Source organism: Seriola lalandi, unplaced genomic scaffold (assembly GCF_002814215.2).
Source record: "Seriola lalandi dorsalis isolate HSWRI2012SDOR001 ecotype SW California unplaced genomic scaffold, Sedor1 jcf7180002054583, whole genome shotgun sequence".
NCBI classification, from domain to species: domain Eukaryota; kingdom Metazoa; phylum Chordata; class Actinopteri; order Carangiformes; family Carangidae; genus Seriola; species Seriola lalandi.
Window position 1 is genome coordinate 1,933,840 of NW_019525136.1, and position 23,689 is coordinate 1,957,528.

At 41.2% G+C, this 23,689-nt stretch overlaps 1 protein-coding gene across 3 annotated transcripts in view; it reads right to left on the minus strand.

Annotated features, from left to right (window-relative positions):
* The window catches only part of vps13b (vacuolar protein sorting 13 homolog B), a 322,674-nt gene that overhangs the window by 153,732 nt on the left and 145,253 nt on the right, over positions 1-23,689 (minus strand). For all 3 annotated transcript variants that reach the window (XM_087177216.1, XM_087177217.1, XM_023418652.2), the window contains exons 22-24: positions 20,655-20,788; positions 4,201-4,435; positions 2,673-2,890 (exon numbers count right to left, since the gene is read on the minus strand). In XM_087177216.1, the coding sequence (XP_087033342.1) occupies positions 2,673-2,890; positions 4,201-4,435; positions 20,655-20,788 (587 nt within the window). The remainder of the gene's footprint in view (positions 1-2,672; positions 2,891-4,200; positions 4,436-20,654; positions 20,789-23,689) is intronic.

Below are 23,689 nucleotides of genomic sequence, written 5' to 3' on the forward strand. Positions count from 1 at the left end.
CCCTTAATTTTTTTGAGCAGTGTACTTGACATTATTGTAAATACTAGCTATTTCCCCAATTGGGGACGGGGCTTTTGTCCCTGATTGGACAACCCGTCTTTAGTCTAAAAAAGTAGTCTATGACAGTCACACACACACACACACACACACACACACACACACACACACACACTTACACTTACATGAGCTCACGATACAGATGCCACAATTCATGATTTGGGAAGTAGTGAGCAGAACATTTGGAGGGCTGGGTTCTCCAAAGACCTGTCATCTGCAGATTAGAAGGCCTGCTAGGCTGCAGTAGTACAAACTGGAGACTGAACAGAGGCTTCCACAGTCATTCATAAATACACAGAGATGAAGGACTGGTGATCATGCATATTGTGAGTGTTCGTGTGCCTTTATCTAAGCACAGTTTACATAGAAACTTCACATAAGTGACATATTGTCGAGTATGTGTGGTAACGCTGTGTGTTCATGTGTACAGACATGTGTGTGTTTGTGTTTGTGTGTGTGTGTGTGTGTGGGGGGGGGGGGGTATGTGTTCACTGAAATGCCATACAGTTATGTGTAAAAGATCAAAGCAAACTGTTGCAGTGTGTGTGTCTGCTGATTTCAAGGTGGTCGTAAACTGCAGCTACTAACCCCATCCTTCTGACATCTTCTGACATCTTTCTCACACCCACATGTATCATTGACACAGACACACAAACTCAGATTGGAGACACATTTAGTGTGAAAAATAAGCTTTGATGTGATCACCATTAAAAGTTATCTTAGGAAAAGGGACAGGAGGAATGACGGTGGTCAACAGTTAAAACAGTTACTGGCATACATGAAATGACTCTATAGTATGGAACAAGAACTTGTCTTGACTTGAGTGTATGTGTGTGTGTGTTTGTGTGTCCCACTCTGTTCCTGGATGTGACAGTTCACCTTGGGTGTTCTGCATTAAAGTGAACATATGTTGGAAAGCAACAAAGCTGAAGGTTCCCATGTGGTTTTAGTGCATGTGGGTGTGCACAAATGTGTCTGCATGCACTGGTCTCTTTTTTGCTCACACTCTTTTCTCCAGCTTATACTTTATTTTACTCTTAATGTTTTTCCCACCCTGTCAAAGACACTTACTTCATTTCCTATCTTAGCTGCATTGGTACCCTTGTATTTTCTCCAAAATCCATTCAGAAACATGCATATTCATGTGAGCAGACACACTTGTTTTTGTGATTTTAAACATTAAAACCACACACCCTACAACACCTGTTGCTAGCTTTAAAGTGTAAAAAAATGTTTAAACTCAAGCATTTCTCCCCAGATTCTACAAATACCTTTGAAGAAATCCATCTAATGTTACGTAAAATAATTTTAATGTCACAGCTATGAGGGTTTAGAGGCAAGGAGGAGTTGAGTCCAAACTCTTTGGTTTTATTTGTTTTCACATTTTTTCAATGTATTAAATTGCAATAATAATGCAAGTGCAATAATAATTTGTTCATTTTAAAATACTGGATGTAACTAGATACACATCAGTGTTTTTATCTGACTATGTTGTGCAGAATCCCATATACATTCCCACAAGTGGCAATGCTAATTAGAAAGAGGACAAAGTAGTGTGAGGTCTGTTTTGTTCTGCAGAGGGTGGGGTTGCTCTGGCAGCAGTTCTTAAAGAGTTGCTGCATGGCTTGAAATGGTATTAGCTTATAACCCCCCTCGAGTCAGAAATTTATACAGAGGGGGGAAAGAAAGAGGGGAGGTGAACAGATGGGAAGAGAGCGCAGGGGAACTGTGGTGATGGTGGAGAACAGAACAGAAGAGAAGAGAAGAGAAAAGAAGAGAAGAGAAGAGAAAAGAAGAGAAGAGAAGAGAAGAGAAGAGAAGAATTCATTGAACCCAAAAACTAATAATGAGTCATCATATAATCGCAATAAGGCTTCCCAGCTTTGCCAGACACAGGCACTCCATTTGAAGGGGAGAACAGAGAAGAAGAAAGAAAAGAAACTTTCCCTCAGTAAACGACCTGTTTTCCTCATCTCTGGGAAAGTTTTCACCACCAACAGATTAAGGCCTTTCATTTGTTTCTGTACCAGTTCCCTTCAATATCACCATGGCCCATCACTGTGGTTGGAGACATTTAACAGTGTGACCACTCAAAAGGTCGCCCCAATTAAGTGTTTACAGAGGAAACTAATTCGATACAGCTAATTCAATTGAGAAAAAACAAAACATGTGTAATGGTACATGTAGATGTGATTATAGCCCTGTAACAGCACGATGATAAACAACACAAAGACCAAACCGGGAGACAAACATGTTCGTATCCAATCTGTCCATATTCATCATGCTCTCACCAAAACATAATAAAAGACTGTAAAACAATGATGATGAGTCTCGCAATTCCCCGCTCTCCTGCACTCAGAGCTCAAAATGTTTGACCAAAACAAACAAGGCAACACTCTTTTGTTTACACTTTCATTTTCATGAAAATTATACGAGGTAAGAAGATGAGGCAGTTTGTTTATTGGAGTCAATCTATATCAGAAAATCATGCGGAGGCAGGATCTTCCTGCCAGGCTCTGTGTGTTCATATTTCAGGATATTTACAAGGGGATGATTTGTATAAATATACATGTAATTCTAATGACTTAGAAGATGTTCAGGACTGTCTGACTGACCTGAGGGTTGGAGCACTTGACGTGGACAGGTTGCAGATCAACATGGAGGCAGACAACAAAAGAGTGCCTGCCTTCAGAACAGCTCTGCAGTTTATGGGACGTGACGGCCAGTGTGGAGGTACAGCCCATAGGCTCCAGTAGACTCAGGCTTCGCTGCTGCCCCAGCAGTGTGTACACACTAAACTGACTCAGGCTTATTGTCCATGGGAAGGCATCACCTGATGGTAGATATAAGAAAAGGAAAAAGGTTACATAAAAAAGTGGGAGAGGGATGAAACAGCAAGAGAAAGAGCATGAGAGATATTGGCTGAGATCAAGAGGAGCAGGCAGGATGAGAGAGAGACGTCATGTGAAGGGGAAGCAAAGAATACAAGCCAAGTAATTGGGAAATTGAGGGGAAGAGAAAAAATGCTATGGATTAAAGGATCAGAAGGATACGTCAGCAATGCTCTTTATCAAAAACATTATGACAACTTGATTTTTATTTCCACTTACCTTCCACTTAAATTCAAAGCTAACTGCCGAGAAATCTTCATTAAAGGAATACTAAGGAGGAGTAATCTGTCTTACAAAGAACCTTCTACACTCAATAAAGAGTAGATGATCCCATCAAAATACACTGTAAAGTGAAGGTGTATTCTAAATGTGTGGGTTTGAGACAAGATGCCACCCTTGGAGCATTTGAATGCGTTAACTTGCCGACCCTGGTAGACCCATCTTACACAGCAAAGGGAACTTGTTCACTAGCACAGGGCCATGAAGAGCACATTTCCCACGCACTGTGGGTAGGACGCTTTGATCCGGAGCATTGAGAATGAGAGATGAAGAGTTTTTCAAAGTGTAGGAATGAATTACTAAAAGCACGGGTTGTTAATTTTAACGGCAACATTGACAAGGCTGCTGATGTCACTGTTTTTGCTGTCGTTTTTCTTTCTCCTCTGTTTTTAAAATCTGTATGCCCAATGCTGATGTCATTGAAGAGTTGAGAGAAAAAAAGGAGGGTGGCCCATTTTTTCTTCTTCTAAAGAGAAAACACTGCTCAACCGTCTGAGTGTTGCTTATGTTAACTCTACCAGGTGTGCAAACCACATGTGCGAGATCTATTTCTCAAAGTCGCTCTACTTAAGTTTGTTTGTCTTTTGTCATGGTAAATGAGTAACAGAGGGTCAAAGGTTTGTTCAGTGTTGAAAAGGCCATAATGATGATGAATTCACATTATGTTGCCTATTACTATCATGAAACCATTAATTTCAATTATTAATAAAAGCAAATTCATTCGTAATAAAACCTAAGTAAATTTTCCCCACCCATTGAAATTTACTTTCCAAGACTCCCATGTTTCACCTATGAACCTATCAGCATCATTGTTTTCCAAAGTCTTACATTTTGTTTTCTCATTTAAACATTCAAATCAGTCTTTTTGACACCACGTCATGTGGTGCTTTGTGTGTCTGGCGGTGTGTTCTTCAAACATTCTAATGATTTTAATTTAAGTTGAGATTTCATTAGATACAGTATGAAAGCCTACCTTCCTCCAGGATGGGCTTGGAGACCACGAAGGGGAGCTCCTGCAGCGGTTCCATATACTTGTGCCCAGCACTGAGGACACTGATTTGGGGCAGGCAGACTACCAGAGTCCCCGGCATAGAGGGCTGGTTGTGGTACCAGCTACGGACGGTGCCGGGAATGTCACCGCAGATGATGGTGCTCGGGGAGGGGAGGCTGTCATTAGGCAAGAACACACAGCATGACTGTAGCTCCAACTGGAGAGGGAAGAGAAAAATATAGGACACAAAAAAATCATGTTAATCAATTCAGTGTAACTTGATCAGTGACCAGCCACCTGCCTCCCAAGATCATTTTCAGTGAGCTAAGGGGCTCAAGGGGCACAGCTCTGAGTCAACATTAGACGACTTGGATTGCAATGGAAAGGACCTAATAACGAATGTGTGCACAACAGTGGGTGTTGCTGGAAAAGACTAAATATGCTTAATAAACCTTTCCTGTCAAACCTTTCAAACTAAACTTAGTTAAATATTATTATTAGACCATTACTGTATATGCACTAATATTATGCATATTAGTTTCAGTACTGCTTTGGAGAAAAGGATTTGTCTTCAAAAACATTTAAAAGAAGAATTTGAGACTTTGAATGCCCATTTAAAACAAATGTGAAATTCCATATCTAGGAAACAGAACACCTTTTACAACTTGAAGGACTTTTGACATTTGAATCTTTAACTTAAATCATTTTTGAGGTCTTTTTTTTTTTTTTTTTTCTTTTAAGGGATTGAGACCCATTCCAGCGGTATAGTATCACACATATTTCTGTTCACATATTTCTGTTCAAAAAAAGCTAAATTTACAAGCCATTAAGTCAGTAGCCAGTAGCCAGAGAGCGAGCGGCGTTAAACCTGTCGGAGCCTTCGTGCTTTTTTTGTGTCTTTTTCCATTACACTGGGGCTCCACTGATTTAAAAGTTAAACCAGTTAACAGAAAGGAGAGGAGTACAGGGTCCAGGGGGCAGACAGCAGGTGCTGCCAGATACTCTGCATGCATGCATGCATGCGTGCGTGCGTGCGTCAGTGAGAGTGTCTGATGAACTTTGAGTGGATAAAGATGTTAGTCTCAATCACACTGCGGGACTAGGATAATACTATAAAAATACTGTAAGAGCTCCTCAGTTTAATGCCCATTATTGACAAGTACCATTGCTATACTGTGATATATTTTCAGTGCGCAATGCATATACACATATACACACATGCCCATCCTCAATATAATTCTGCATATACACTTGTGCAACCTTCTGCTAATATCACACACACACAGATGTTGGAACACCTCTGACAGGCCTGTATATGAAGCCCAGCTCTCCTAGCTTTCATGGGAGTCGAGAGAGGGGGTGAGAACGACATAGACGGAGAAAAAGAGTGTGAAAGAGAGAAAGAAAGATGGAGAGAAGGAGAGCAAGAGAGAAAAAGAGAGGCACAGCTATGGTTACACATTCATCTCACGCTGCTTCCTCTTTTGATTACTCTTCAAAGGGGGTTTGAAATCTGAACACTTTTGCACACTGACACATAAGGCTTTGGCCTTTTTAAGAGCTGGCACGCAGGAAGAAAATCCACTGACACTGCCTGGTCTGCTGCAGATCTTAGAAGGGTTAAGCTGTAAAGCAGGCAGACACACGGAAACCGCCAGGTTTAACACTGTGACTCTGGTCTGCACCTTTAGCTCACTGCCTGAGGCTAATGCTCTCCTGCTGGACATCTTGGTTTAGTCATACACATTATTTCACATTATTACATCTTACCTCTTTTCTTTGGATTGGGCTATTTATTTTCAGCCATCATAATATTTTCTGAACAATGGTACTGGCTGATACTCAATAATTGGGTGTGTCAGTATGTAGAACATAAGGAGACAGGAAGGAAAACCCAGGAGCAATGGCATTCAATAATGTTTCCATTACCGCGCTTCATCTACCTATACTATAATATCACTTTAAGTATGTCAGTAAGAAAAAGAAGAATTTTTATAACAAGTTTCAAGAACCCAACAAGATCTCTTAATATTACTTAGTTTTTCTCAACAACCATTAAAAAAAAAAAAAGTAATCAAATAACATTGACATGAAACTTTTGGCATATGTGTTTGATAAATTACTAATTAAAGCAACATCAACATTGATTGATTTGAATTGATTAACTTTCAATCAACTGACAGTTTGATTAATTGACTAATCACTTAAGGCCTAATATAATGCAGAACCAAGCTCAAATGTAGTTCAAAGGCATCATATATATGTCTGTATACATGTGAAAACTTAACCTTATTACTGTCAGAGATAAACATATGCACTAAGTTCAATCATAACAAATATAGAAAGTAATCTTATACTTAAACATTTGATGTTTCAAATGGGTCATTTCGCAGCTATTCTACCATACAGACAAAATGTAAATGACCAACTACAGTTACCTCAATTATTTTAGTTCCTATACAGTACCTGATGGTTGACTAAATCTGTCATCATATATCCAACTTTGGGAGTCCAACCTTGTAGAAAATCATAGGAAAATATTAAACACTACAATAAATGTTCACTGACGAACGTTGATCCTGTTTAAATACTAAAGGAACCCGTCTGTCTGCATTTGAAAAGACACACGTGAGATTCTTCACTTCACCAGATATTTCATTTTATATTAAAAAATGTCCTGGCATTTGTGGGATATTTTTTGGCAAAATTGTAAATGAAGTAGATTTTGTTAATAACTATTTGGAAAGGTTAAGTGAATCGTGTGACATACTTTAGGTTAGCCAATGTTTTTGAAAAGTAAAGCAAAAGGGAAGTTTATCTGTATTAAGAGCAGGTTGTGCCATAAAAGGATGAATTCAGAACTACAGCAGGGCAGATAAAAATGGGAGCTTACTGCATAAGTTACCACCATAATTGTTACAGTGAATGTGTACAATAAAACATAATATAATACCCCTTAGTGGTGTTTGCTTATGACTATAATGCTTTACTGCTGTTCTCCATGGCAACACAAAACCAAAGATGATGTCAAGTGTATGATAGCCACAGACTTGCCACATCACACAGTGAAATACTAACAATAATCAGATAACATCTCACAGATGACAACAGAGGAAAAAGTCGAAAAATTGAATGGTATTCACTGGGCATAGTGACCGCTGTTTCTACATGTTTACACCACTGCAAAAAGGCTCCAAATGCTTCAAAGGGCCACAGTATGTAATGGAAAATAAAATGGCATTACAGTCCTAAATCTGGGTGATAGAAAGCTAATCTTTGGTAAGCTTTTTCTCCCCCCACCCTTTGGGTAACAGCTAATAAAAGCCACAAAAAAACACAGAAACAAAATCGCTGTAATACACAATGGCAAAAATTCACCAGTCAATTCAAGGGTGAGGGCGGTGAATAAAGCAACATTTGCTTTTCTCTTGAGTGAGGGAGTTTAGGTCAAAGTGGTAGATAAGACAGCAGTGGGTATTCCACACCAGAGGCTGAAGCCAATAATGAATATTTGACTCCAAAACACAGAGTTGCTAGAATGAGGGTGACGGCACAGAAGTACAAGGGAAATAATGCTATACCAAACAGATGAATAACTGTATTGGTCCTCAAATATCTTGCCAGGGTCTGGATTAAATCATGCTAGAGTCTGTGTGGCCAGAGAGTCTATGAACACACTATTTTTTGTAATACATACCGACTCCAGGAGGCAACACAGTCACTGGCTAAAGTTGCATCCAAGACAAACATGGTAAACAAGTATGATCAAAATATAGTGGGAACTAGAAAGCATTAAGAGAGTGCATGCCTCTGCCAAGGCTGTACAATTGTCTACATTTGTTAATTAATAATAGAAAATGTTTAGGAATATTTCATCTTGAACTGTAGTAAAATACACACTGTGACAGATAATCGTGGGATAAAAGACCTTTTTTGAATCAAGCACAATAGTTCATGAAAAAATGTTTAAAAATTTTGCAATGCCGAGAAATTATTTTAAAAATATAGTTTAGAATCACTTGTTCCATTAGAAATGGAATAACATTTTGTGAGTGGATGAGATATCCTACTAACAGACAGAGAGAGAATCTCCTTGGAAGAGGTAAGGAGGGAGACTGCACATCTCATTGTGCATAGAATCAATTTCAATTATCCTTTGCTGCACCTTTCGCGCACATGCACGCGCACGTGCACATGCACGCGCGCACGTGCACATGCACGCGCGCACACGCGCGCGCACACACACACACACACACACACACACACACACACACACACACTGTGTGTTCCAAACAGAGAAATAGCCTATGGTCAGATTATTATATATGACCAGACGTTACTTTGGGATTTGTGACATATTTTCTGTATCTCTAATAGAAATTGCCAGATCCCACAAGGGATGGGACAGGAACATGTTAATAAACAGAAGATGTCGGCTAACTCAGGAATTAACTTTGGAAAACTTATCACGCAGCACAACGATTTGACTGACTTGGCGCCATTAGAGACTGTACGCGCCTGACGCATTTGATGACGTGTGTGTCTGATGACGACTGATAATTGATACCAGTAACCCATACAGCTCATTGTTAACTATTGGTATGGGTGTAGAAATCACCCCAAATATCTCTCTTTGTAGTCTAGAGAATTACTCATCATTACCCACATGCCATCTGGAGATTTGAAAATTACATTTAAAAACATATGATGATATGATATTGATGGAGATGGAGCTCAGCTTCAGAAGGGTGCGATTTAGATGTGAGGAGACAGAGCTCAACTCTGGCAAGCTCAGGCCCAATTTAAGCCCAGTGTATCACTGCGTCAACTGCTGCCAAAACCCCTGACAGCATCTATCCCTCCATGACCCTACTCTCCCATGCCTCTGTCCTTTTGTCCCTCTCTGCTTAGGCCTGGCTGTTAGAGTCAATGTCTCTCATCATGACCATGCATTGATTCAGGGTGGAAAATCTGTGTGGAGACCTGATGACTGGCACAAAGGGAGGATAGGAAACTGGAGAGGAGAGGAGGTGGTGGGACCAGAGGGGAATCCAATGTTTGTGTTAAGGGTTATGACATGGTTGCATACACAGCAAAACACAGCAGAAAAAAAACTCAAATGTTTTCTGTACTCACAGGTCAAAGTGGGAAGTAAGAGTACGTGTGTGTTTCATGTCACAGCTTCAAGTGTAAAAGTTAAGGTTGTGCAGGACTGTGTTTGGTATTCCACAAAATTGTGTTTAACAGCCCTGTAACAGGCCAATAAACACAGCACTGGAAGCAGTTAGCCTGTGTGACAATGTCCCCCTACTGCAAACTGATAGACATGCCAGGGTTGTGTATACTTGTGTGAGTGTGTTTGTGTGCATGTGTATGTGTGAGAGGGAAAGCATGCACACTGTCTAGTGCAGGACAGGACAAGAAACTGACAGGTATGCCTAAAACTCACTTTGTTCCGTGACATGCTTCGGAGGCAAAAGGCCACATTTGCTGCATGTTTTTGTACTCACAAGCCTCCTACAAGGTTCAGAAAACTAAATTAGATTATTATCCATAACAGGATAGTGGAAATTTATTTTCTGTTCGGGTAGATCTATGTTAGGGTAGACACATGGAAAGGCAGCTTTTCCAACAAAAGGAAAATTCTGAGATGAATTTAAAAATAGAAATGGGCACAAATAATATCTGAAAGCCAGAAGTATAATTGCAGTGTGGAATAACTGTTACACAACCTTACCCTCTGTGGGGTTCGGTGTAATGTGGAATACAACTGCAGCAGAGGATGACTGATAGATGGCCTCTGGAAATAACTCAGGTACAAGAAACAATAAATACCACGCAGGGGTGTGCAGCACTTTTGTGAATGTGCTTTTACAAAGGTGCTGTTTTACTTCCACGTTTGGTTAGAAGAAAGGTATCAGGAGCTGAAAAACATTAGGTGAAGGACTGTGGAAGGACTGGAGATTGTAATAAAGATTTGATTATTGGTTATAATAAATATGCAATTTTGAAGCTGCCTGTTGGTTACAAGTTTAAGAATGGCAGGTGTGTCCGTACACAGACTGTCGTTACAGAAGGTTCAGAGTCAAAGAGTCATGATTCTTCATTCTTTTGGTCCAATGACATCATGTCCTGTCAAAGTGAAACAAAATCTATTAACATAACAAATGGAGTTCACCGTCAGCCGCCTGGGACTGCACTCCAGTTCCACACTGCCTCTAATGACAGATTCATTCAGGAAAAAACAGTGAGGGACAATGTCAGTGTGTTTCTGTCTGTATTCAGGGGTATGGTGTGTCAATTGCAACACACTCTATTAATATACTTCAAAAACAGCGGTAACACTTTTCAATTTTGACCAGGAAATCTCCATTAAAAAACAGCCTGAAACCAATCAACTCCTTATGAAGCTGCATGTGCCGGGCTTTTACTGTGAAAACATGCTCAAATGACATACTTACAAATTTACAAAGGCACACATACACATACATCATACAGTGAACAGGACATGCAAAAAAAAGAATAAAAACCCTCTGGCTTCAAGCCAAAACACCTGAATTAACATCCCCCCGTCTTCTTTTTCTACAAAACAAGTGCTACTCTGAGAGAGCCCCCATTTCTCTCCAATATCCTCACTGAGCCCTGGGACTGTGCTTACCACTTCCTCTGAAGGATGGCAGATGCAACAGCAGTGAACTCGGTTATAAATACAACTCTGCTGAATTTATATGGTTATATCCCCCTGCACTGCATACTGTTTCTTTCTGGTCTGATATTCACAGCTGGTTGTCGTTGAAGATGGACAGTATACCTTCATTCACCTGTAATGATGTTATTTACTTTATGGACAACTTGGATAATGACACTTCAGATATTGTTAACCTTGTTATTATTTTAGGGAAATATTACATTCATTCTTGCAAGTGGAATGACAGTACTCCCCCTTGTAATGTTTTTATTTTGCCAATTTTTTGAAAATCAATGAAGTTCATAGAGAAAATGAATAGAAAGGCCACAAAAATGTGTATGTCTGTTTCTCAATCCTTGATTTTTTTAATACTTGTTTCCTTGCTCTCTTATGCTTTGTGTCTCCTTACCTTGTTTTTTATTTACTTTCCTATGTTTATTTTGTTTTAAGTTATCTTTCTCCAAGTTTTTATGTTTATTTTTGACTGTATTATATCCTATTATCATCTCCACCATTGTTTATTGAATGTTATTCCGTTCTGTAACTTCATTCCCCATTTTGTCTTGTACATTGATTTTGTGATTTAAATAAAAAAAAAATTAAAAAAAAATATCCCCCTGCACTACTGCTGGATGTTGAATTAGTTCAGTACAACAAGCTGGCTGCTGCATCCCTTCTCCTCCTCCTCTTATTATGTTTACCCTGAGGGTGAAATCACCACAAACGGCATCCAAAAGCTGGACTGACAGTAAACTCCCCTTCGATATGGTTTCAACAGAGCAGTGGGGATACTGCTGTTTGGCACTGAATCAGAGACCAAGCAAAGATTGTGTGTTGTTTGTACTTTGTATAAAGAATTCTACCCATTTCTGCCTTTCATCAGCAAATCCTTGGTATGTAGAGAAAATGTCTGTGTTATCTAGCTGGCTCATTCAGACATGAGAGGGAGAGATCTGACAATACACAGCCATCAGAGGGCAGACTCGCTGGAAATAATATAGGAATCAGTATATCATGTAGCATGATAGGTCACTGGTCTTCAGATGTATAAGTCCCAGTATGCACACTGACAAACACAGGATTCAGTAAAAAGCTCAAGGCCTCAAAGAGTGAGCGTGCCAATGGTTTTTGAGTGACAGCCTGTTATTTAGTAGGTGACCATTGCTTATCCTGAGACTTAGGCCTTGATCCCTTCCTCTTAGGCCTCTAAATGAACAAGGATCTTCTTACACTTTGATCTACAGTCACTCAGGCATTATTTCAATCTAGACTCTGGATCAGGAAGCCGGCATATACTGTCAGGAGTAAATAAATACTACAAGAACATAAGAACAAATAATCTAGAGACATAAAAAATGCTGAAACATATCCATTTAGAGAGTGCTTTGTTTAAATGGTAAGATGCCAAAAGACTTTTTTTTTCTTTGTCTATTTCTTCCTTCTCATCTCTGCCTGGCATCACATCACAGAGTCTAAATATGGGTTTGTTCCATTTGTTGTTGCAACTTCAGCTCAGTTTTACTCCTCATCACTTCCCTGCACCATCAGATAGTGTTCACAATCCAGCCATATGTTTGGACCCTGTTTCAAATCTTTCAGTCTCAATACCCCCAAAAAGCATCCCTTACTTCCTGCTCTTCTTCTCTTCCTGCAGTGGGAGTGTATGATTTGTCTTGAGTAGCATTTCTCCCTTGAGTCTTTGAGAAGATGGTTTATCTGGTTCCAGCAGAGCAGGTTCTAATAGAGAGGAAGCAGAGGGCCAAACACACTTAAGCTTTAAAAGGCTGGGGCCATGTGGAAATGGCCTATATAACCACAGGAGGCTCTTAGGATCCGCCGGGCCTCGCCAGTAAATGACAGAACAGTGAGTTAGATGGAGGACAGCCTGTCTACTCTGAAGAGCAACTTCAGCTGAGAGTACATTATTTTCAGATACTCATTCTTAGAAGTACAGTTAAATGTTTCAGAAATGAGCTGACAGATTGAAATACCTGCCTTGACTGAAGGAGATCTCCGTTTTAGCTATAGTTACAACTACACTCTGAATGCTTAAAACAGTGGAAAACATTTTACAAAATGTCTTTAAGTCCTCTATTGTATAAATGGGTTGGTGTCCTTCACACCATATATAAATGTGTGTGCCTCTGCTTTATTAACCATCTTTCCCCTGTACTGTTTATTAAACTACAGAGTTTATAAAAGTTATCTCTCTAGATGACCCTGTTTTAACTGAGCCTGGGTCTACATATTGACTGCATTATATGACGAAGATATGTTACTTAGTGTCCACTCTTTTTGAAAAATACTTCCAGCAGCACAGATGTCTTGCTAAATAATCCTGACAGCACTAAGCACAAGTTCTGACACAGTCGTCTAACTTGGACCCAAACAATAAAATACGCGTCTGACATTTGTCCTGTGGTGTTGTGGTCAGATCTGCTGTTAAGCTTATTGTTTTTATATCACTGCAGAGAGCAGAAACTTGGAGGCCCCGGTTCTGTGCAGACCTCAGCACAGCACAAACCTTGTAGGCCAAAATCACCTCGCTGTGGAGCGACCCCACAACATGTGAAGCACACACACTTGCACATAAACTTGCACATTCAAGCACGAATGGCCTGACACATTTTATCTACACACAATAAGCAAGCCATGACACACAGGAAATCACCCAGAGATAGAGAAGAGGAAATTAGAAACACCCTCCCAGCATCCCCAGTGAAAACATTTGCAACTCTGGAGCAGAAAAATCTCAGTGGAGAGATCGGCAGCAAACGGAAAGCACATTCCTTTGTTTTAAGAACCTGATACCTCTCCAAATGTAATCTTCCTGTGACTGCACCAGACGGGACACTGTGTTCGTAAATGGCCAGTCCAATGAACAGAAGGTCCACAGAGCAACCCCCATTCCAATCTCTCTGGATACCCCACCCACTGTTAACCTTCTGCTCCCCCTTCCTCTGCATATCCTCCTGCATTCTCAGCTCTGTCCAAAAGCACATTTGGAATAGTGGGTGTAATAATGTAAATAGTGTCTCCATGTAAATTAACATGATTAATGTGTGTATCTGAAGATGACACTGTGCAGATGTGTGTTGTGGTGCATGGATGTACACAACTTAAGTTTTTCCTGCAACCACAGAAAGCAGCTTTTCTCCCTGATGTCTATGAGAAAGGCATCTACCCATGATGCCTCCTGACAACAGATAGGCTAGGTCTCACCCACATGCCACCACAAGCAATAAGCTTGTGGCCTGGCACAGCAGCACAGCCAGGCAACCAGCCATCCCTGTGGCTCTGCATTCCTCTCTTATAACACTGCTTACAGAAGCTGACAAGCGCTGGAGGTCTCTCTAGCCGAGGTGGAAATCTGCAAAAATAAACGCTTTAGGTGACATGAGGGCTTTGTTTGTTTCTGCTGGCCCGGCTGTTTGTGTTAGCGCGGTGGGTTAATTGCAACTTTGATCGCTGCGTTTATTGATCCAACAGTGGCCTTAGGAGTGCGGCTGGCCAGCCTGCCTTGCCTGTGTCTACCCTCGATCTCAAACAATCACTCCTCCACCACCCCGGCATGGTGAGCCACTGCAGACGGGGTCTAATGGGTGGCCATGCCAGAATACGGCTGAGGACGCACTTGGAGAGGGTGGTCATGAGTGGTACTGAGTACTCTGACGTGATAGCTGGCGTCTCAGCTGAGCGGGACCAAGGACAAATAGAACAGGGTGGCTCAGTTTAGGTGAGAGAGACTGCCTGTTAATTGGGAATGGGTGAATTGGTCTGGAATGGCCAGGCTAAAGGCGAGGCTTTAGGTTGGGATTAGATCACCGAGAGCAAGATGGTGAACTCAACAAAGTCGAAAAGCTGATGGCAGCTCGCAGCACTTGCTGTCGAAGTAGGGCTTATGCAAGATCCATGGTACAGCTAAGAGCTTAGACAGAAGCCTGGACATACGAAGCCAGCTGGACTGTAGTTTGGTCAGATATGAAATAGGCTTGGCTTGGTTTATCTACAGTAGTGATGTGGCCAGATAATTTTGCTAGGGGCTATCTGAAGTGAGTGGAGGTGGCTGTGATTATGTTATGCAGTATGCACTACTGGGTCAAGTTGAATCAGATGGTGAGAGACTACAGATGAAAAGAGTTTTTATTGGCTAACTCTGGCAAAATTTTACCACTATTGATTTATGCAGTGTGACCCAATCAAGTAGTCAAAACTGGGCTGTTCTGAACCTCAGCTGCTCTGATTTGACCTGTGTTTGGCATGGCCTCCTCCTCTGTCCCAAGATAAGGGGTGCACGCTTCAACAATTTAGCCAGAATCACCTCCAAACAAGCTTTCCAAAACACAAAAGGGGAAAAACCACACATCATTTTTCCCCATCAATTTTTTAAAACATCGCAATCTTGAAACTGTAGCTGCTGTGACAATTTTGTACTTAAAAAAATGCTACAGTGTATCAGAATTTTTATCCTAATGAAAATCAGTTCCAGATCTCTGGGTCTTTTGAGGTTCAAGACGTTACAGACACAAGAGAATCCCGGTGAGCACTTTTCCAGAGCAGCCTGCTGAAGGGGGTCAAATATCCTGTATGTGAGTGTCTATTATGATTATCAGGTCATCAGTGTATTGACACAGCAGCAGATGATGGAATGTAATTCTGGCCACAAATGCAAATTAACGCACTCATCAATATGTGTATATGAAAACACACACAGAGACACACAGAGACACAGACACACACACAGACACAGACACACACACACACACACACACACACACACACACACACACACACACACACACACACACACACACACACACACACACACACACACACACACACACAGCTTTCACCCAGTAAACAGCCAATGATACATCTACTGTTACACTGTGGGGTCTTCGTTTAGATCAGGCGACACCAGAGAGGATGACCGCATAATCAAGAGAGAATGTACAGCCTCTCTTTCTCTCTCCATCATATTCCCACCGTACCTGCCCTTGTATCCCTCTCTGTCCTTCTTTCTCTCCTTTCTTGCAATTTGTTCTCCCTCTCCCTCTGTGTGGAAATCTTTTTGGAGACTCAGTTCTGCCCTCAGCAATAACCCCTCTCTCTGTTTTCATTATAACCAATCAGCACTTAGTTTTCTATTAGACAACCGGGGACTGCAAGATATAATAAAAGCCAATTCATTTTCCTGTGCTCTTAAACAAAACACCAGGGCATGCCATTTCCTAATGTCCCACAGACACTCTGTCAGAGAGTATAGAATTCACCTCAGCATGACTGAAAAAAGTTTGGCAGCATGCAACAAGGTATGTTATCATGCAGATTCATAGTTGCTCAAAGGTGCAATATTTGCAGTTGACAAACAATGTAAAATATATGACTACCAGTCAGTGTGTGCATGTGTGGTTTACTCAGTTTTAATCATAGCATGCTATGTTTGAAAAGTAGTACTTATCAGGGGACTTCTGAGGGAATGCACTGGGAAACGTGTGGGTAGCTTTTGTGTATGAGGGTGATTAAAGATTAAATTATTTGCTGCTGCTCAGTTTTATTATAATGGATGTTCTACTGAATTGTCCTGATTTAAGTGTCTTCAACCAAACACACTTCCAAAGAAATGGTGACCTTTAGCTTTGATTAAATATATAATTATATAAATAAATACGGACCCGTTTCTCTCTCAACCCCCAGGGTTTGTAACATGACTGTTAAGTTTGAAGCGTTGATAGTTTATTACCACAATCCTCAAAGTAACATGATGTTTTAAGTGGCACAAAATTAAAGATGTAATTACAAATCACTTGGAAATTCTGGGATGTGACGGACAGGGAGGATGAGGTGTAGAATGGGGGTAAGATAGGTTGGGTGGTTGGGTGTGGGGGTCGGGGGCAGAGGATGAAGTAATGCGCCTGCAGAAGGCGCTCCAGCCGAGGGGTCAGATCCTGTTCATGGAAACCATCTGGCCAGCTCGATCTTAGCCACACTAAACATACAGTACACATGATCCTCCTTTCTATCTCTCTCTCACTTTCCCCCTGCCTTCAATCTGCCCATTTTTTCTCCCTCTTCCTCACTTCCTAAACTCCCCTTCCTTTCCATCACTTTACCTTTTCTACCCCACTGCTTTTTCTCCTCTTTTTCTCTCTCAAAAATATCCTACTCATTAATGCATGGCAGCTGCAGGGAGCAGTGTTACTTCATTTTTCCATGGCAACGGTTTCTCTGTTTCAGCAGATCCCATTTCAGTTTTGGTAGCAACGTGCTCCTTTGCCAATGCTGAACACATTCATGTGTTAAATAGAAGGAATTATTGCAAAATTCCTGAAATAGAATAACCATCCGGATCACTTGCAATTATTATCGGGGCCCAGAAGGAACATGGGTGTCCTCGGCTAGAATGGGCTGGAGAAGGGGAGATGACAGGATGAAAAGTAGTACGGGTGAGCAGTGGGGGAGAGAGCCAGGCAGGAAATAAGCCGAGGGAGAAATGCAGGGGACAGGGAGGGACATGAGAAGTAAGAACACGCGAGGCAAAGTGATGAGTTAAGAAGATGCACTGTATGCAAGGAGCAACACAGCAATGAGTTGAAGCATGAGAAAGAAGTAAAGCTTGGGTCAGAACCCCAAGGTTGAGGGCAAGTGGCCATTTAAAGTCTGCCAGGCCATTCTGGCCAGCACGGCAATTGCAGCACTGCCCTTCAGCCCTAATGTGAAGTGACTACTAAAATAACAACACCTACACACATGATGATAGCCTAGTATGACCAAGAAACTTAGCTGCCTCTTCAGGGAAAGACACACACACACTCCCTCATTATGCTATGCGTAATGTCAAGGAGACTCCACCACCTTGGGCCTGAGGCCCTCAGTTTGGATGGTATGTCACTCTGACCTCACCGTTTCTGTGTGAGAAACACACTTTTGCCCTCTCTCCCAAGATTCTCTCTTTTTTCATCATTCTTGATGGGCATCTACACTAATCAATAACAAGGTGAGATTGCTATTTGTAGCGAACCATTTCTCTTTGAGCCAGTTGGCTGGTCTGTTTTCAGCATTAGTTGCTCATCTGTCTGTTTCATGGACAGTTTTTTTTTTTTTAAAGAGATTAGAGAAAGTTCTCTGATGGCTTTGAATGGATTAGGAATAATGTTTCAGCCATTTTCATTGCAGGGTGAAAATCGCCTATCATTGCTGGTGAGGTAACAGGAGAAGACGGTCTTACAAATGGCGATAGATAGGAATGTGCAGCATTTGAAGTCATAAAGGAACCATGGTTCAGAGTCCTTTCTGGGGTTTGGTTGAGGCACTCAGCCAAAGTTATAGCAGAGCATGACACTCATAGATTCAGATAATACTGATACTGCCCTGTGTATGAGAGAGCATTACCAGGAACCAGTGGTAACCATGTCTTTTGTTGAACAAGACAAGTATGGTGTAAAGCGTGATTTTAGAACAGAGCACTACAAATGGAAATTGTGCATGTTCTGCTTTTTCCAGCTGCTATTCTGGGTTTAGACTCTGAGTGGGATATGCGTCTAAGACATTACATAAGCTATATTCAAGTTTGGAGTCACACTGTAATGAAATGCACAGTGATGTGGGACAGAATTGCTTACACAGATTTTTTGAGGTTATGCTGTTTCTTGAGGTAAGGGATGATACAGCAAAGTTCATTAGACATTGAGCAACTCAAATGTTAATCCAAATGTATGATATTAAAATGAAAATATGAAACATGTTTTATTCCTGGTATTCTCTGATATTTTTCTGCTGACCCTGGTGGGACAAATAACAAAAGACAATAGCTGCAAACGTAAACCTCATGTACTTTTCCATTCTTCATTGTCAGTATTTTCTTACCTCCTTGTATTAAAATAAGCCTCATCAATAGCATTTCGACAACATCTCTACCTCTTTGCCTCCTGCTGTGAATTAATTTTTTTAAACAATTTACTCAATTACCAGCCATTTCCTATCCCTATTTTGTTTAAACAGCTTTAAGCAGCCGTAGAATAATAAATAATAATAATGAATTATACTTTTGTTACTTTCTCTCCCCAAATCTCATTCCCCCACTTTCTCTCGATCCCTTGTGCACCCCTCTCTTCTGTAAAAGATGGAAAGAAATCCCTACATGCCAAATTGGGCACATGTGCAGCATAAGTGTGAGCCATTAGGTATTCTGTTTACACCACACTAAAATAAATGTGGTTTAAGTTTGGGGATATCCAAGGCCTGGGGTACCAGCTGTCAGGTCGTTTCGTTTGGTCCGCTCCCACTCCCATGTCAACAGGACAGACTGTTTCCTAATTACTGCTGCAGTACATGGTGTGGTCCCAGTTGCACAGCCAAAGGGGACAGAGGAAAGTGGAGGCAATGACGGGCTTAGCAAACTATTAGAGGGTTGAGTTAATTTTTGTGGAAGTACTGTAAACAGCTCAATGGGTTGACATGGGACATGGGCTCTGGAGAATTACTTCAATTCACATATGTCATGCTCTCTTTCATGTTTGACTGACATCAGTTTGTGTGGTCCTTGCAATAAGAATTAAGGTGAATTAAGAACGGTTGTTGGACTTGTGCATCATTGGTTATTGTTTACATGCACAAAGAAACTTCCAAGCCATATTCCAATCAATGACTGATTTAGCTGTTTACCTGCACATTGAATCCCCAGCAACTGGGTATCCATGTTGCCTTGAATAAACCTGTTGATAGAAAACTTCTGTCAACTTGTGATGAGCAGTCCAACACTAATAAGAAAATAGGATCCAAATAAGTTACGATCCCTGTAGCGATCTCTGTTTGAGTCTGACTGTGTGCTGACATATAAACGCTTGCACATTGTAGATCCGTATTCAAAAATGGATGTATTAATTTGTATGTAAAACAGGTTAACAGCTTACAGAGGTCACTGGAAGCCATATGCCCACATCCACAGATAGAGCTCAGCTAAGGTAGGTTGAGCTAAGCCTCAGTAGTTTACTGTGATAGAGAAGAGAAAGAAAGAGGTAGACAGGGAGAGGAGTTAATAGTCTTTAAAATATATTTGGGACTGATGAAATGTAAAGCTGCTCCCAGATGTGTGTGACAGCCAATAACTGTTTAAGGTCAAGTGAATCTATCCATTATCTATCCTGCTTAACCTTTGAGGGTTGTGGGTGGCCTGCTGCCAATCCCACGTGACATTGGACAAGAGGCGGGGTATACCTTTAACAGGTACCCAGTCTATCACAGGGCTAATATATTGACACACATACAGTCACGCTCACAATCACACCTATAGGCAATTTAGAGGCACCAGCTAACCTAAATGTATGTTTTTGAATTGTGGGAAGAAGCCGGAGCACCCAGAGGAAACCCCACAGGTACGGGAAGAACACGCAAACTCCACACAGAAAGGCTCCAGCCAACCAGCAGGTTTGAACCTACAAACATCTTGCTATGAGACAACAATGCTAACTACTGCACCATCCGGCTGCTTAAGGTCAAGTCAAAAAGCGAATGTGTAGCACAAGAGCAGACGATTGAAACCCAAAAATGAATGTGTTAAAGATATATTGGGGGGCCAAGACTCACCACTGGGCCACTCTGCCCCAACAGGAGCAGTTGTAGACCACTCCCTGATGAGAAATATCAAAGGACTGCCATTCAAAATCAGCCCAGTAGAGGAAATTGTTATCTTGTATACATGTTCCTATACACAGGTTCAACAACCAAGGTCGAGTGTATAGTTTGGTACCTGTAGAGTAAGGCGTTTAACAGCATCCCAGGCATGGGCAATGAGCTCCTTCATTCTTTCCTCTGAGCTTGTCCACGACTCCACTGCTGTAGTATCAGGCATCACCTTCATTGGGATGGACAGGGGACGTGATTCTGGGAGAGAAAGAAAGTGATGAAGACAAAGTACATTGGATTCATATATTGTTTTAAAACAATCAGTTGTACTCTGGTTGTGCATCAATTCTCAGTACTGTGCGTATCCTGTATTGATGTAAATTAGATTTATTTAACCTTTTGGTCCTGGACTGAGATATACTCTTTACCACAGAAGTATTAAATAAAATCTATAAATGGTGCATAAGAAAATGCACTGTCCTGCATTCATCATTTATTTAACTCTCTTCATAATTCACTGTTATTTTCATTTGTTGTACAACAGTATCATGTTATATGATGTTTAACTGACACTTCATTGAGGTGATGTAATGTTGGCAGGTTTCTTGTCTCCAACAGTGGGAGAGGGAACTACAAGAACTGAGAGAATGCACACACACACGCACGCACGCACACACACATGCGTACACACACACACTGGAACTCCTATCTTTGTGAGGACACTCACTGACATAATGCATTCCCAAGCCCTTTACCCTAACCTTATCCATCACAAGTAAATGCCTAATGCCAACCCTTACCCGAAACCATAACTAAACCTTATTCTACCCCTAAACCAAAAACAAAGTCTTAACCCTCAAACAGCGCTTTGAGGTTGTGAGGACCAGCCAAAATATCCTCAGTTTCCCAAAATGTTCTCACTCTATAAGGTCTGCAAGAGGTCCTCACAAATATAGCATGACAAGCACACACACACACAGTGTCCTAGACATTACATGTCCTAGTAGGACTGCTGTGGTCCAGACGAAGGCCGATTGTCAGAACTGACACTCATGGCAACAGCCAAGCACACAAATCACACAGCAACAACCCCTATACTAGCCTTTGCACGAATCGTATAAACCTGAGGGTCAAAACACACTTTCAGTGTTCAAGAGGCATTTCTTGTCAGAGAAGAAGACAGACAGATGATAAAGAAACTGAGTGTAAGAGAAAGGCACAGAAGCAGAAACAGAGGGACTGAGACAGAGGCATATAGACAGAACACACATTCTCCCAGGTTAGCCTGAGGTCTGTGGATGTTAAAGCCATCAGAGCGTCAGAGGTGAGGGAAGGGGGTCTCTCTGAAGACACATTAAGACATATTCCATGATTTAAAGGTCTGCCTTGCTCAGCAGCTCTATCCCACAGTTGTCATGAAACAGTGGTGATGTCACAGCACCTCCATGCCTCCTCAGATACCGCACTCACAAATATCATTACAACAGCCAAATTGGTTGGCATGGCAACAAGTGTGTGCTGCCAGGGAAATGAACTAAAATGATGGTTAGTTACCCTGGTTTGTGGTCATTATGGCAATTGGCCTAAAACCTGTGGGTGGGAGTGTGTGTGTGTGTGTGTGTGTGTGTGTGTGTGTGTGTGTGTGTGTGTAAGTAAGTAAGTGCAAGAAAGGAGACTGGAGGCAGAGATCATCGTGTCTGGATTCTCTTACAGTATTTTCTCACACTCAGCATCCAGGTGCCTCTGGCACTTGGGGACTATGAAATAGACTGTATTTGTCATGATGCCTACAATCAGTGTTGCATCATTACATACTATGCGCAGTACCTCAACCACACTGTACGTTTTATACATTTGACAACTCTTTTCTTCCAATTTACCTTCTCCCACCCTCTTATTTGTCAGCTACTATGTTCCTGTGAGCCATGTATATAACCAGTTCTAACATTCGTATACTTTAAAATATCCACACAGTCACAGATGGCAACAATTGACTTTGACAGGACAGATTGTGTTTCATGGACTGTCTTTCATTGAGTAATGTGCAGAGAGTGCTGCATAAACCGCTGTGATATCATTGGGTTGTCAATAGTGTTTTGTTGTAAAGGGCTGTGTATGTGTTAGAGTATTCCTGTCACAGTGCATTAGAGAGCTGTTTCCTATTCAGCTCTGCAGGGGATCCATATGGAAATGACAGAACTCTGTCACTGCTGCTCTCTGTCATGTAGCCCAGCTGTCTAGACCTGGGAAGCTTTACCTCAAGGCAGGTGGAGTGGATCCTGTATTACTAGAGGTTGAAGACTAGCTGGCTGTGTGTATGCATTTAAAAATAACTACTATGATTCCTTTGATGCACAATAACAAATATGCACAGTTACATGAGAATATATGTGGTGTGCAACATACAGTGGCTTAAAATGCTTTTAAAAATTGCCATAATGCCTACACTAAATAACCTATTATGTCAAGGTGAAAACAGGTTTCAAGAAATTTATGCAAATTAAAAAAAAAAAAAAAAAAAAACTTAAATCTCTCATTTACAAAAGTATTCAGACCGCTAGCTGTGGCCCTAAAAATTGTGGCCTGTTTGCTTTAATGTTTCTTGAGATGCGTCTAGGACTCGACTGGAGTCTACCTGTGGCAAACTGAATTGATTGGACATAGTTTAGAAAAGCACATATCTGTGTAAGGTCCCACAATTCACACTGCATGTTAGGACAAAAACCAAGCCATAAACCCTGAGAAAAAAAGTAGACCATCCATAGACCTCCATGATGTGAAGTGCGACATTGATCAGAGTAAGGGTATAAAATAATTTTTAAAGCTTTGAATGTTCCGAGGAGCGCAGCAGCCACAACAATTTTGAAATGGAAGAAGTCTGGAGAACCACCTGGACTCTTCCTTGAGCTGGCTGTCCAGCCAAACTGAGTTACTGGGCAAGAAGGGCCTTGATCAGGGAGGTGACCGAGAACCCAATGGTCACTCTAACATAGCTTTGGATCAATCAGGCCTTTATGGTACAGTGGCTAGACAGAGGCTACTCTTGAGTAAAGGGCATAGGACAGCCTGCTTGGGGTTTGCCAAACAGCATTTAAAGGAATTAAAAGATTCTCTGGTCTGATGAGACAAATACTGAACCTTTTGGACAGAATCCCAAAC